At 29.7% G+C, this 17,353-nt stretch overlaps 1 protein-coding gene across 1 annotated transcript; it reads left to right on the top strand.

The window, feature by feature from the left end:
* Window positions 1-229: 229 nt before the first annotated feature.
* Window positions 230-17,136, top strand: LOC129316610 (receptor-like protein EIX2). The gene is made up of 5 exons (XM_054961024.1): window positions 230-1,144; window positions 1,207-1,633; window positions 1,887-2,136; window positions 2,187-2,269; window positions 13,940-17,136. Exons 1-5 carry the CDS (start codon window positions 230-232, stop codon window positions 17,134-17,136), a joined length of 4,872 nt encoding a protein of 1,623 aa, XP_054816999.1.
* The last annotated feature ends 217 nt before the right edge of the window (window positions 17,137-17,353 follow it).

Genomic DNA, 17,353 nt, shown 5'->3' with positions numbered 1-17,353 from the left:
CTAGCTAAGAATAAATTTGCTGGTTTATTTCCTATTTCTATTCAAAACATTACTTCCCTAAGATTCCTTGACCTTTCCAGCAATAATTTTACTTCTGCAATTCCATTATGCATTATCAAGAGAATTCAACATGTCAATCTTTCCAAAAATAAACTCTCTATTCTCCAAAGTTCTTGTCCTTGGAATTCCAAAATCAATCGCAATCTCGACAATAAATTTAGAGAAACATATGGAAGCTTCAAAAATATCAGTATGCATTAACAATGATTTACAAGAATTGGATTTGAGTCACAATGAGTTGAAAGATCTTATAGAAAGCTTTGGCCAACTTAAGAACCTGGTGTACTTGAATTTGGCTTCAAATTTGTTAAATGGCCCTATCCCGTTATTCTTTAGAAATTTGACCAAGTTGGAAGAACTAATTCTTAAAGATAATCAGTTCAATGGAACAATTCTAGCATTTTTAGGGAGATTTTCCAATTTAAGGGTGTTAGATGTTTCTGGCAATCACCTAAAAGGAAACATTCCTGATGATCTTGGAAAGCTCTTGAACTTGAAAATTTTGGATCTTTCCACTAACTCCTTGGAGGGCACTCTTGGGAAAAGTATCTTTAGTAATCTGTCATACCTCTATGACTTAAGGCTAGGAATGAACAAGTTATCTATAAAGCTTACACCCAATTGGTTACCTCCTTTTCAATTGACAAATCTTAATATGTCATCTTGCATAATTGGGACACCATTTCCTCAATGGCTTCAAAGCCAAAAGGAGTTGGACAACTTAGACTTATCAAACACCAACCTTTGGGGATCCCTCCTAACATGGTTTCAACAAGAGAATCTCATTGTGCTAGACCTCTCCAACCACAAGATCGATAGACTACTCCCAAGAAATCTCCATGATATGATGCCCTCTTTGACCAGCTTGTTCCTTAGTAACAACCTTTTGAACGATTCTATTCCAAAATCACTATGTAAATTGCAAGGGCTTCAAGACTTGGATCTTTCAAAAAATAAATTATCCTGTGAGATTCCTAGCTGTTTGGGTGAAATTCATGGCATTGTATTGATAGATCTATCATCTAATATGTTATCCGGCACTATTTCTGAACCATTTTGTCAAAGTACTTTACAATCTTTGAACGTAAGCAACAATAGTTTGTATGAGAGCTTCTATCAACCTGGTTATGTTTTAATCACTTGGAGATTTTGGATCTTGGCAACAATCAACTACATGGTATTGTACCTTCAAGTATTTGGGATGATTCTAGTGTGTTGAAAATTCTCAGGCTTCGCCAAAACAGATTCCAAGGTAACATCCCATCAAGCCTATGTCGACTCTCTTACTTGCAAAGCTTGGACATTGCAAGTAACAACTTATCTGGCGCAATTCCTTTATGCATTGAAAATCTTAAGGCAATGATGATAAAACAAGCATTGGATGATAGATCAAATGTAGATAAAGCTTCTGAACCTGTACCTGTGCCTGCTCCTGTAGAATTCTCCTTGGAACCAAGTAGTCTTATACCTACTGTAGTTGCAAGTCCTCTATCTTTTGATCAATGGGAAAAAGAAGATGTCAAGCAATTTATGAAAGGAAGAGAACTTGATTACACAAAAAAATCTCAAGTATGTAATTAACATAGACTTGTCAAGCAACAACCTAGTTGCCTTTATACCAGACATTCTAACTTCTCTCACTGGATTAATTAGCTTGAATTTATCACACAACCTCTTATCAGGAGAAGTCCCAAGCAAAATAGGGAAAATAAAGTTCCTTGAATCACTAGACCTCTCATGAAACCAACTTAAAGGCGCACTTCCAAATAGCATGTCTTATTTGACATCATTGAGCCACTTGAATTTGTCATACAATAACTTTTCAGGGACAATTCCAGAGGGAAGCCAGTTCCTCACTCCTGAGGATTCATCCATTTATATTGGAAACCAATATCTCTGTGGAGAACCTGTGCTGAAAAAATGCTCCCCAGATGACAATAATGAAGCTCCAACTTGCGAAGGCAAAGACGACGACAACAAAAAAGAAAAGATCGTTTTTTACTTTGTTGTTGCCCTTGGTTTCATGATAGGATTCTGGGGAGCTATGGGAGTTCTACTGTTCGACAAGAGTTTAAGGTATGCTTGTTTTAGATATGTGGAGAAAATTGCAGATGAAATATATGTAGCAGTAACAATAAGAGTTGCAAGGATCAAGAGAATATGGTAGAAATCTTAATGGAGATTGAGTTTGCCAGTGATGTCTCAGAAGGTTTGCTACCCACCCCAGAGTTATTATTGAATCCCATAATCTTGGTTGCATAAAGCTGATCAAATTTGGCAACCCGAACGCTTGTGAATTGTGACTAGGGGTGGCAAAGTCTTGCTCTCAGATCCTTCTCATAGTTTGGCATTTGAAGTTGAGTTTTCTTGTTCTGTTTGTAATCTCTTTGTTTTCACTAATGTAATGAAATTCAAGTACTATTCATGTTAATGAAAAAAAAAAAGATTTGTCGTTATTGTATAAATTTTAAAAATAAAAAACTAGGAGTTTCACCATTCGGGGATAAAAATTTAAATTTAATTTAGTTAATTTTTTATTACAACTAAACAAACACATATTCTTTTTGAAAAAAAATAAACAGTATATAAAAGAAAAACGATTGGGCTGACTGCGTGCTAGGGAGGGTTTTCCCCCTACTAATTGAATGGAGCAATGTATACTGGTTACAGGGGTTAAAACTCATTTGAATCTTTCTACCAAAAAAAAAAACCATTACTTGAATGCTTTTTTAAGTGGGGATATAATTTTTGAGGATGTCTTTCTCAGTGATTTTAAATACTTTAAATTTAAATAATTATAATCCATTCTATTAAGATCAACGACTGCGATTTCAGGTATAAATTCAATGTTTTATCTTCTTAACTTGCGGATTAAGAATAAAATGACAAAAAGGATATTATAATTACAAAACTACCTCTACCCCTAAATGTTTTAAATACATTATATTATCCAATATATTATATTATGCATTTTTAATGCTTTTAGTGCCAAAATCTCCTTGCTCTTTTCATTATTGAGATGTACTCTAGTTCTACTCTTTCTATTGTTCTGAATTCTTTTCTGCTCGTGCACAATTATCTTTCCATTAAAAGCAATCTTATTTAAAGCATCGTGAAATATTAAATGTGGATATCTCTATTAATATATATTCAAATCTTAATTTGCTATGTTGTAAAAATTAATCTCTTGTACTAGACTTTTTTACTTGATCCAATTCTATTGGTCCTGTCGTGCCGATTGTCCTTCCATTCTTTCCATTATGTCAAGGCATATGCCTAATATATTTTTTCAAATGATGTCAATTGAAAATTTTGTTATTATATATCATTTAATGTTGTTGAAGCAGCATGATATTCTGTCCTTCCTCAATACACACAATACACACTGTATGTTGCACATATTAACACCTAACGTCCTAACCTTTTTTATGATTGGAGAAAGAAAAGTTGGATTTTTAGTATGTGAGCTATGATCGTTCATTATCATGTGCCTAGTCTTTATTTAAAAACTTAATTTTTTTTATCATGTTTAATATATTTATTATCAAAATATTTTTTGATAACTTATTATCAAAAGTCTTAACATTTATTATCTAATTTTAGTCCATATGCAAACTCGTAAATATTGATCCTTTATAAAATAGGATAAAAAATTTTAATTTTTTAAATCATCATTAGAGAATTAAAAAAGAATTACATATGTTGGGTCAATGATTTATAATTGGCTAAATAAGGTAATATAGATATATTAAAAATGTTTGAATAAAATTTATATGATGTGGTAATGTTATTTTTTCAAAAAAGACGTGTTTATTAATCTGTGAATGCATGATGCGAAAGATATAACAATAAGAATACATCTACACACATTTCTATCTAAATTACTCATAATGAACAAAAAATGGGATTCTCCTTGGCAACAATAATGATAGAGATAAAGGAAACGGATTTAAATTTTTTGAAATTGAAATCTGTAATTACGCATAAATTAGCTTCTTTATATGCATGCTCATAGATAATCTCTTAATCCTTTATCAAATCAAAGTATTGATAATATCTTGCCCATTGTTAAAAGTCAGGTGGTTGATTAATGTCATGGGTGTTGATGATTTTGAGGATAAAGAGCTTTTTAATACTTACTATCTCGTGCTTTAGTCCACATGCACACATATAAATATTGATCCTTTATAAAAATATGAAAATAAGGTAAAAATATTTTTAAAGCAATGTTAAATTAAAAAAAATAATTGCATATATAAATTGGATAATTAAATTAATAATTGGCTAAATGAATTATTTAGGGTTATATATACATTAATTGGCTAAATGAATTATTTAGGGTTATATATACATGGCAAACTAGAATACCAACGTCTCAAGGGTGAAGTCACAGTCCGTGCAGTATGTATGGGCCTTAAAGTATAAAGTGCGTTTATAATTATTTATTTAAAAATTAAAAATTTAATTAATATCCACTAATTACAATCCAGTGGAGTAGTTGAGTCTTTAAACCAATGCACAAGGCAGAGTTGACTATGATTACAAGTAGTGATCTTTTTTCTCGGAAATTCATTGTTAACTTCTTGCAGATTCTCAGTGAATTTAGAGAAAATTTCCTTTTGAAATTGATACTTTTGAAGGATTGCAACAAATTAAACTAGGAACATATATTTGGCTCATATAAAGTTTAGAAAAGATATACTTGCAAGTCCTTACAGTTTCATTTGATTTTAAATTAGATCTCTACAATTTATTTTATTTTAATCAAGCTCTTATAGTTTTATCTATTATATATGTTGGCCCCTGAATATTAAAATTAATAATGAATTATTAAATTTTACAAAACAAAAATACTCTTGGAATTTGCAGAAAATTTAATTTAATACTTTAAGACAAAATTGAAAAAAAAAATTGATTTAATCCACTGCTTATATTTTTATTGTAACTTTTATGAAAATTCTACATGTATAAATAATATTTAGAAGACAACCTAATTATATGAATTTTGAGTTATAAAAATTATGTAATTAATTCTAAAGTCGTATAATCATTTAATAAAAATATAAAAGCTTTAATTAATTTTTTAAAGGAAAAATGTAAGGATTTTAATTTTTAGGGATTAAAAAATTTAATTGATTAAACTATAAGGCTCAATTAAAACCAAATAAATTGCCAACAACATGTTAAAAGATTCAGTAATGATGATTTGAAAATCAAGTAGGAAGTGAATCAATTCTTTCAGGAATCGAATACTTATGCGCGTTTCTGATGCTTTCTGCTTTAACCCTGATGCACAATTTCTAAATTCTGATGGTCCTAAAGTAGGAGAGAGTTAGACAGGATTTGTTCATAGAAAGAGAGTATTCATTTTAAAAAAAAAAATGTGAGCCACGATTGTTCATTATTATGTGCCTTGTATTTATTAATAAAAAAATCTTTTTTTATCATGTTTAATATATTTACTATCAAAAGTTTTAAAATTTATTATCTTATTTTTTTTAAATCCATATAGACATTTGATTTAGCAGAAGGATTTAACATTTATGTGCTCAGATTTCTTGGAGATTTTTCTTTATAACAAAACCTTATAGGCATTTGATTTAGTAGAAGGATTTAGCCCCTCACAATGTGATAAATTAAAGTTCAAACTCACTTGAAGAAATGCTCATATATTTAGTATCCGACTGTAATTTAAATATGATTGTCTTCAATAAAAGAACACGTCTTAGCAATCAAAACCTCATGCTTTGCTTGCACGGGGATGTTCCAAAATATCATCCCACTTAGCCAATATAAAGCTAATGCAAAGCTACACGTTTTAAGACTTAATTAGTTTTGAATATTCTAAAACAAGGTATGCCCACAAGAATAATCAAATAAAACTAAACCGCTACTATCCTATTACTTGAACCCGGCAAAAGTGTGTAAAATATTTTGGTTCGATTTTACAATATTTGTTAAAGCTAATACTTTTTTTTAAATCAAGAGTATATTCGGCCAATAATAAAAAATTTATTACACTTAGAACTAGAATTCATAATTCAAATTGTTGTCAAATTATAAATTTTGTGCTATTATAATTATAATATTATAACAAATATACATATATCGATGCATGTCTTAGGGCCAAAAAAATGAAAAATTAATATATAAGCGCAAAAATCCATGAATTGTATACAATTATTAAAATTGATTATAATAAACATTATATATATATATATATATATATATATATATAATCATTGTCACAGGGCAGCATTGACATTCGTTACATGTAATCTTTAATTTTTATGGGAAATTCTTCAACATGGAAATTGACAAATTAAAATATATTGTCAAGTTCTTCAGTCTTCCCTTTTTGTATGTGTATATGAATGGATGGGTGAGGTTGAATCTCAGAACCTCTGCACAACCTCTGCACAAGTTAACATTGACTCAGTCTTCTTACGTAGCTTATACGAATGTGCGGCTGAGGTTGAGTCTTAGCCCCCATTCCACGGGTTACAGATCAAGTTTGTTTTACTTAAAAAAAAAGTAATTTTTAGATATTTTAAAAATTTTATAAAATATATATTTATTATTTAATAATTTTAAAATTTTATGATATTTTTATGAATCTTTATTTAAAAATATTTATTATTTACTTATTTTTAAATTTTATGATTTCAAAAGTTAAAAAACAATTTGCATAACAAACGAGTTTAGAATTTATGATACTACTTGACTTAATTAAATTTTAGGAGATAATTTATTCATTTATCCATAATTTAATATGAAACTTTGGAACAGGAATTTGGATTTAATCCTTTAGTGTGAGTTCTATACACTTAAATACCTTTGGAACAGATATAATTCTTGTGATATGATGTGGTAATTTTGTATATAAATATTTGTAATGAAAATCTAGACGCATCGCATGTAAACACTTGAATACCAGCTGGGTATATAGTCTTCATCCTCAAACATATATATGGTTCAATTATTGAAATATTAGGAAGAGAAGAACTAGTTGTTGCTAGAATATAATGATAATTAGGGAATGACAAGTAAGGAACTTATAAGCAGATTAATATCAAATCAAGATTTAAAAAAAATTGTATTAAAACATGGGAAAATGAGTGCTCAATTTAAAAACTTTAATTGTAAAGAGATCTTAACTTAATATTAATGTTCTTATAAGGATTTTATTTGTCATTTTCCTAAAGTATAATCCGGGAGGTTCAACTTTTAATAGACATTTTTTTGCTGAATAACAGACTTTGTTAAGCATGCAATTGTATTACCTCATAAGAGAGGAAGAAAATAAATGATCTTCAAGCGTTTGTGGAAATTGTCAATTTTATTTTTTTTATTTTTATTGATTTTCAGTCATTTTAGACAATATTGTTGTGTGAAAATCCCTTGTTTTGGATTTAATTAGTGAGTGACTTTTATACGCTACTCTTTCTAGCACAAAATGTAAAAGTTGAGAATTTGTTTCAACAGGTCAATGAAAAGCTAGGTGAAAGTTTAACAAAATGGCCTAGTTGTTCACAATGTAGTAAATTAGGGTTTGAATTTTTATTGAGAAAGGTATTGACATTTAATGCCTGATCATACTTTGAACAGAATTAACATTTTTATTTTTATTTTTTTTTTGTTTCTAAGGATAGAATTGAATTCTGGATTTTTTTTTTTTCAAGATGCAATCGAACTTTAAAAAGATATTTAAGGAGTTTAGAGCACTACTATTTATACCACACTCATTTTGTTTAGATCTTTATCTTTATATTTGTAATTTAAGTGCCATTCAGTACTAGTGGTTAATCTACGCTGATGTGAGTATAAGAACTTAACTGCCCCCACTCACTTGTATTTTTTGCGCCACTAATTTTAATGTCTGGACCTCACTAAATTTCAATTCTAGTAATTTACCCTTTTGCCCCTACTAACTAGGGTCTTGGATCTGCTACTAACAGTAGACCTACAATGCTAATGGTATCCCATTTTCTTTTTTAATTATAGTAACAATATAATTATGATATTATAAAAAACATTAACAAATACACACACAAACATGTAGATACATATGCACACATGTTTTAGGGCCAGAAAATTAATATAAGCGCAAAAATGAATTGTATAGAATTATAAATTATAATAGATCAAATACGTATCATATTTCCCCACAACACACACATATAATATTGTCACAAGATTTAATCATGGTAACAAAGGCAGCATTGACATTGGTTACATGGAATATTTCTCAGGGAAATTCTTCAATGTGAAAATTAAGAAAATATATTGCCAAGTGTTAATATCCACGTGACTTCCTTGCACGTTCTTCAGTGTTCCTCTTTTGTAAGTGTATATATGAAAAGATAGGTGATGAAGTTAAATCTTAATTGGAGCCATTGCACAAGTTAGCATTGACTCAGTCTTCTCACATAGCTAATATGAATTTGTGGCTAAAGTTGAGTCTTTGCACCACTATACAAGTTAGAATAGCTGCACTCAGTCACATACATTAAGGGCACATTTGTTTTATAAGGGATTTTTTAATATTTTAGAGATTTTTTAAATAAGTGATTTATTATTTATTAATAATTTTAAAAATTTATAATCTTTCTTATGGATCTTTATACATAAGAAATAATTTATCATTTACTTAATTTTGAATTTGATGATATCCTCATGTAGCTTATTTCTCTCCCTTATATATATGTATCAAATTATTTTCAAAAGTTACATAAGCAACTTCTTAAAGTAATAAAAAAATCTTTTTTCCCAAATTCTGATAATATTTAAGAGTTTAAACAAACATGATAAAATCTCCTAAAAATTTATTTTTTAAGAAAATGTTTTTAATAAAAAATGAAATAAAAGTGCCATGAGAGCGTTTAAAACAAGTAAAATGGAACCGCTGCAATGCTATTACTTCAACCTAAAAAAAAGTGTGTAAATATTTTGGCTTGATTTTACAATATTCTTTATAGCTAGTATTAATGCCCTTTATCAAATTGTAACTATGCAGGACTTATGACTTGGGAGTATTTTGTAAATTATATGGGACATTTTAGCAATACATTTTTTTTTTGTGAGACCTAGGTATACTTTTCGCATTTTTTATCAAGAGTATATTCCGCCAATAACAGAGACTAATTTCCTTTGTAATGTGGATCCACAAGAGTTAGACTAATTGTTTATCATCCAACGAAATAAACAGTAACACTAGAGCGAACCGGCTAGATAACCCTTTTGCACCAAATGTTCAGCCGTCATGAAATGGAGCAACCATTCAAAACTAACAAGATTGTGAACTCAAAATCAACACCCTGCTAGACATATATATGCACAAATATATATATATATATACATATATATATATATATACATATATATGTATATATATACATATATATGTATGTATGTATGTATGCATGTATGCATGTAAATAAAATAAATAAATAAATAATATTACAATTAGGATTAGAATTCATAATTGAAATTATTATCAAATTAAAAATTGAGTTATCGTAATTATAATATTATAAAAACTATTATAACAAATATACATATATACATGTTTTAGGGTCAAAAAAATTTTAATATATAAGCAAAAAAATACATGAATGATATAAAATTATAAATTAATACATTAAATATATATCATATTTTTACCTAAAACATTATATATGTATATATATAATTGTGGCAAAAAAAAAACATTGTCACAAATTACAATATTTAATCATCCTCACAAGGCCGCATTAACCTTGGTTAAATGCAATCTTTTTTTCTGGAAATTCTTCAATGTAGAAATTGACAAAATATAATGCCAAGTGTTAATATCAGCATGACTTCCTTGCATGTTCTTCAATCTCCCTTTCTTGGAGGTTGGAGCCATTGCAAAAGTTAACATTGACGCGGTCTTCTTACATTGCCAATATCAATGTGTGGCTCAAGCTAAGTCTTTTCCACCACGATACAAGTTAGAGGTCAAGTTTGTTTCACTTACAAAATAAGTAATTTTTAGGTGTTTTATCGATTTTATAAAAATAGAATTATTATTTAATAACTTTTTAAAATTTTATAATATTTTTTAATAGTTATTTATAAAAATTATTTTTATTTACTTATTTTAAACTTTTATGATTTCTCCATGCATATTCATACTTTGATAACATTTTTTCATATATTGTATTTTATTATTTTTGTAAAAAAAATTTAAAGATTTTAATATTGAAACATGAAAAAAGAGTGCTGAATTTAAAACTTAAGTTGTTAAAAGATTCTAATTTAGTAATAATATTTTTATAAGATCCTTATTTATTATTTTCCTAGAGTATAACTTTTAATAGAACCCTTTTTGGTGAATAACTTTCAACAGACTTTGTAATCATGCAATTGTATCATCTCAGAAGAGAGGAAGAAAATAAATGTTCTTCAAGCATTTGCAGAAATTTTCAATTTTATTGATTTTTAATCGTCTTAGACATTGTTGGGTAAGAATCCCTTGTTTTGGATTTATTTTATTTCATTTTTTTACCAGATTGTTTTGGATTTAATTAGTGAGAAAGTTTTATACACTACACATTCCATGTACAAAATATATATATATATATATAAATATATTACAAGTAGGATTATAATTCATAACTCAAATTATTATCAAATTAAAAATTGAATTATTATAATTATAACATTATAACAAACATACATATATACATATTTTAGGGCCAAAAAAATTAATATGTAAGCACAAAAATACATGAATTATATAAAATTATAAATTATAAATTAATTTATTAAATATATATCATTTTTACCTAACATTATATACATATACATATATATAATTGTGGCAAAAAAAACACAATGTATATAATCATTGTCACAAATTCCAAGATTTAATCATCCTCACAAGGCCGCATTAACATTGGTTAACTATAATCTTTTTTCTGGAAATTCTTCCACGTAGAAATTAACAAAATATATTGCCGAGTGTTAATATCAGTGTGACTTCCTTACATGTTCTTCAGTCTTCCTTTCTTGTAAGTATATATGAATAGACAAGTGAAGTTGAGCCTTGGAGGTTGGAACCATTGCAAAAGTTAACATTGACTCGGTCTTCTTATATTGCTAATATCAATGTGTGGCTCAAGTTGAGTCTTTGCCATCACCACACAAGTTAGAGGTTAAGTTTGTTTTACTTGCAAAAATAAATGATTTTTAAGTGTTTTATTGATTTTGTAAAATAGAATTATTATTTAATAATTTTTAAAATTTTATGATATTTTTGTTAATAGTTATTTATAAAAATTATTTATTATACTTATTTTAAAATTTATGATTTCTCCATGCATATTCATATTTTGATAACATTTTTTTCATATATTGTATTTTATTATTTTCATACAAAAATTGTTTTTTTAAGATTTTAGAATTGAAACATGAAAAATGAGTACTAAATTTGAAAACTTAAGTTGTTAAAAGATTCTAATTTAATATAATGTTCTTATAAGATTCTTATTTATTATTTTCCTAGAGTATAATCATGGAGGTTCAACTTTTAACAGAACTTTTTTTGGTGAATAACTTTCAACGGACTTTGTAATCATGCAATTGTATTATCTCAGAAGAGAGGAAGAAAATAAATGGTCTTCAAGCATTTGCAGAAATTTTCAATTTTATTCTTTTCATTTTTTCTGATTTTTAATCGTTTTAGACATTGTTGGCTAGGAATCCCTTGTTTTGGAATATTTTTTTATACCAGCCTGTTTCGGAGAAAGTTTTATACGCTACACATTCCATGTACAAAATGTAAGAGCTAGTCGAGAATTTGTCTTAGCAAAGCAAGTCAGTGAAAAGCTAGGCGGTGGATCAACAAGGGTTAGATTTAATAAAAAGAGGTTAGTTTTACACAATATGAACTAAAATTTGAATTTTTAATGAGAGAAATGCTTACATTTAGTACCTGATCATATTTTGAATAAAATTAACATCTTTATTTATTTTTTTATGTTTTTCAAGATAGAATCAAAATCTAGAAATATATTTAAGGGGCTTGAACTGCTCTAATCCATGCCACACCACCTCTATTAACATCTTTATCTTTATATTTTGTAATTTGTTTACTATTTGGTACTGGATCTACAATACCAATGGTACCCCATTTTTTTTAATTATAACTATAACAAGTATAATTATAATATTATAAAAACATTAACAAATATATATGTGTACATATTTTAGGGCAAAAAATTAATATAAGCGCAAAAATACATAAATTGTATAGAATTATAAATTATAATATATCAAATACATATTATAGTTCCCCCTTACATTATATCTATATATATATATATATATACACATGTCACAAGATTAATCATGCTCACAAGGCACCATTGACCTTTGATTACATGTAGTATTTTTCTCCAAAATTCTTCAACGAGGAAATTAGCAAAATATATTGCCAAGTGTTAACATCAGTTGGACGTCCTTGCGCGTTATTCAATCTTCCTTTTGTGTAGAGGTGATAATACGCAAGTTTAACCTGCCAACCTACAAAAAATATAAGTTGGATTGAAAAAAATAAATGAGTTTATTTCTATGCAGCGCGGGCCAAAATCGTCCCACATAGCTTGAACCCACTTTGGGTTAACTCACAGGTTAACCAATTTATTAAACAAAAAAATATAAAATCATTATCAATTCTCAAATCAATCAAAATTTTAAAACTAAGTAGACAGTTTTGGATAAAAACTGCTAATATTGAATTGGACCATAAAATTAAATTTATATTATTCATATTAATAATAAAATATGTTAATTAATTTTGATAATTTTTATTTTAATAATTATAACATAAAACATAAAATAAAATTTGTCAAGCTGGACCGCCCAAAATCAAAACCAAACTCAAGGTATTACAACATATCCTTAACTACTAAACTAATTAACATTCACTGGAGGATGGGAAGCCTTCATTTAGACAACAAAGAAATGAAGAATAAATCTTACTGACATCAATATTAACATATAATAAAAATGAAATTAATATTCTAAGCTGCACTTTTTATTCCATACAATATATAAGAGAAAGCAATTTAGTTATTTCAATAAAAATAGAAGGAAAGAAATCAAAATCTTTGTACTGTATTACTAGCTCTGTTTTTTTGTAAGTACATATGAAAAGATAAGTGAAGTTGAATCTTGGAACCATGGCAAAAGTTAGCATGGACTCAATCTTCTTATAAAGCAAATATGAATTTGTGGCTAAAATTGAGTCCTTGTGGATTTTTAAATGTTTTAGATATTTTCTTTAAAAAAAGTTATTTAATATTTAATAATTTTAAAGTTTTATGGTATTTTTATGAATCTTTATACGTAAGAAATAAGTTATCATTAACTTAATTTCAGTGCATTTTCATATTTGATAACATTCTCTGTCATATATGTGTATGTCTTACTACTTTTAGAAGCTACTTAAATAACTTCTTAAAATAATTAAAAAAATTTCAAGATTTTGATTATATTTAAGAGTTTAAACACATATAATAAAATCTCCTCAAAGTAATTTTTTAAAAAAAATGAATGAGTCTTTAATGAAAAAACTTAAATAAAAGTGCCATGAGAGTCTTTAAATCATTAGACAAGTTATCAATAATTCACTCAACACTCAATCACTCATCTCTCTATATATACAGATATATTCTAAGTATGAATTTATCATTCATCCTCATTTTCCAGTCTCCCATAAACACCGATCACCTCTTGTCTTCTTGTCCATAACTTCCATTGCTAGAGCGTTAAATCCCTTTAGCAAGCATGAGAAGATCCATAAGTGATGGCATTGAGATTATTTTAATTTTCTTTCTACTTTCTTGTGCAGCTTCACGACTCTGTTTGTGTGGGAATCTCACTGATGATGGCTGCATAGAAGAAGAGAGGCATGCTCTTTTGAAGTTCACAGACAGCTTTGAGAATTACTCAAGGGATGTTCTCGCATGGGACGGCAAACAATGCTGCAGATGGAAAGGAGTCAAATGTGATGCCATCATTGGTCATGTGGTCAAGATTGATCTCAGCCCAAAAACAATTCCTCACCGGATATTGCACAGCAAAGCAATGAGTTCGTCCTTGTTGGAATTGAAACATTTGAGCTACTTGGATTTAAGCTTCATTGATTTTCAATCCAGTTCTATCCCATCGTTTGTTGGGTCCATGAAAGAACTAAGGTACCTTAATCTTTCCCACTGTTTCTTTTCTGGGCGGGTACCATACCATCTGGGGAACCTCACCAACTTACAAAATCTTGATCTCAATGGAGTTCTCTCAGATGGCTTAAATGTTTCCAGACTTAATCAAGACTTATACATGGATGACTTCACTTGGGTCACCCGACTTTCTTCTTTGCGATATATTAACATGGGGGGAGTTCACATTGAGAATGGGATCAATGATATAATAAAGGTAATTTACAATCTCCCATTCTTGTTACAAGCAGACTTTATGTATTGTCATACTCCCCGCCTCATTGGTTCTAATGGTTTTGTGAACTCCTCCACTGTTCCTTCCAAGGTTCAAGTCTTGAATCTTGGGTGGAATGGTCTAGATGTCATGCCCAAGGCTTTGCAAAACATGACATCCCTTAGATCCCTTGACCTCTCTTGTAACTTTTTTTCTGACCTTGTTCCATTAGGATTAGGAAAGCTTAGGTTTCTAGAACATTTGGATCTGTCCATGAATAGCATTTCTGGGTTATTTCCCAATGCTGTTCAAAACACATCATCCCTTGCATTCCTTGCAATTTCTGACAATAATATTCTTGGCTCGGTTCCATTATGGCTAGGAGAGTTCATGTTTCTAGCCCATCTGAATCTAGCCAGGAATAAACTTTCTGGTTTGTTTCCTATTGCTATTCAAAACATTACTTCCCTCAGATTCCTTGACCTTTCAAGCAATAATTTGATTTCTAAAATTCCTTTGTGGTTCATCAAGAGGATTCAATATGTCAATCTTTCCAATAATAAATTCTCTGTTCTTGAAATTTATTGTCCTTGGAATTCTAAAATCAATTGCAATCTAAAATCATTGGACTTGTTCCCAGACAAAAACTTTCAGGGAGAAACACTCAGAAGCTTAAAAAATATATCTGTATGCATTAACAGTGATTTACAAACACTGGATTTAAGTCATAATGAGTTGAAAGATCTTCCAGAAAGCTTAGCCCAACTTAAGAACCTTGTATGCTTGAATTTGGCTTCAAATCTGCTATATGGCCCCATCCCATTATTCTTTAGAAATTTGACCAAATTGCAACAACTAATTCTTGAAGATAATCATTTCAATGGAACAATTCCAGCATTCTTGGGGAGGTTGTCTTCCTTGAAAGGGTTAAGTCTTTCTAGGAATCACCTAAAAGGTCACATCCCAAATAGTCTTGGGAAGCTTTTGAACTTGGAAATTTTGGATCTTTCAACTAACTCCTTTGAAGGGGCTCTTGGGGAGATTCTCCTTGGTAATCTGTCTAATCTCCAAGTATTAAGGGTAGGGATGAACAAGTTATCTATAGAGCTTGCCCCCAACTGGTTGCCTCCTTTTCAATTAATAGATCTTAATTTGTCATCTGGCAAAATTGACACATCATTTCCTTATTGGCTTCAAAGCCAAAAGAATTTAGTCTGGTTAGATTTATCAAACACCGGCCTTTGGGGTACCCTCCCAACATGGTTTCAACAAGAGTATCTCAATGCGCTAGACCTCTCTAACAACAAGATTAGTGGACAACTCCCAAGAAATCTCCATGATATGATACCCCAATTGACTAGTTTGTTCCTTAGTAACAACCTTTTGAATGGTTCTATTCCAAAATCACTGTGTAAATTGAATTGGATCAATGGAGATTTGGATCTTTCAAAAAATAAATTATCCAATGAGATTCCTAGCTGTTTGGGTGAAATTTCCATAAACTTGGTAGATCTATCATCTAATCAATTATCAGGCACCATTCCTCAGTTATTGTGTAGGTCTGATTCATTAGAATCTTTGAACTTGAGCAACAATAGTTTGCATGGAGAGCTTCCATCAACCTTGCGATCTTGCCACTTATTGAATATTTTGGATCTTGGCAACAATGGACTATATGGCAATATACCTTCAAGTATGTGGGGCGATTTTAATGATATCAAAATTCTTAGGCTTCGCCAAAACAAATTTAATGGTAGTATCCCATCAAGCCTCTGCCAACTCCCTTTCTTGCAAAGCTTGGATCTCGCAAATAACAACTTCACAGGCACAATTCCTTTTTGCATCGAGAATCTTAAGGGAATGATGATAAACAAACAAGCATTAGATGAAGCTTCTGAACCACTAGTACCTGCAAGTAGTCCTATGTCTTTTTCATTCTTTGATCAATGGCAAAAAGTACATGTCAAGCAAGTCATGAAAGGAAGAGAATTTGATTACACAAGAACTCTCCAGTATGTAATTAACATGGACTTGTCAAGCAACAACCTTGTTGGCTTTATACCAGAAGTTATAACTTCTCTCAATGGATTGGTTAACTTGAATTTATCACACAACTCTTTATCAGGAGAAATTCCAAGCAAAATAGGGAAAATGAAGTTTCTAGAATCACTGGACCTCTCATGGAACCAACTTGAAGGTGCACTTCCAAGTAGCATGTCTTCTTTGACATTTTTAACACGCTTGAATTTGTCATACAACAACTTTTCGGGGCCAATTCCAGAGGGAAATCAGTTCCTTACACTTGAGGATCCATCCATTTACATTGGAAATCAATATCTCTGTGGAGAACCTGTGCTGAAAAAATGCTCCCGGGATGACAATAATGAAGCCCCAACTTATGAAGGCAAAGACGACGACAACAAAAAAGAAAAGATCCTGTTTTACTTTGTTGTTACCCTTGGTTTCATAACAGGATTCTGGGGAGCTATTGGAGTCCTAGTGGTCAACAAGAGATTAAGGTATGTTTGTTTTAGATATGTGGAGAAAATAGCTGATCAAATATATGTAGCAATAGCAATAAGAGTTGCAAGGATCAAGAGAATATGGCAGAAATCTTGATGAGAGTTTGAGTTTAGCAACGGTGTAGCAGGAGGTTTGCTATCCCCCAAAGAGTTGTTATTGAACCCCATAATCTTGGATGCATAAAGCTGATCAAATCTGGCAACCCGAACACTTGTGATTGGAGGTGGCCATGTCTTGCTTCTCAGATCCTTCATATCCTGGCATTTGATGTTCAGTTTTGTTGTTTTGTTTTTGTTTGATTATTAGTGTTCTG

This window comes from Prosopis cineraria, unplaced genomic scaffold (genome assembly GCF_029017545.1).
Source record: "Prosopis cineraria cultivar Desert tree isolate PC_DT_omini unplaced genomic scaffold, ASM2901754v1 PC7, whole genome shotgun sequence".
NCBI classification, from domain to species: Eukaryota; Viridiplantae; Streptophyta; class Magnoliopsida; order Fabales; family Fabaceae; genus Prosopis; species Prosopis cineraria.
Note: the sequence above shows the minus strand (reverse complement) of the source record. Positions and strands in the feature narration are given on the sequence as shown.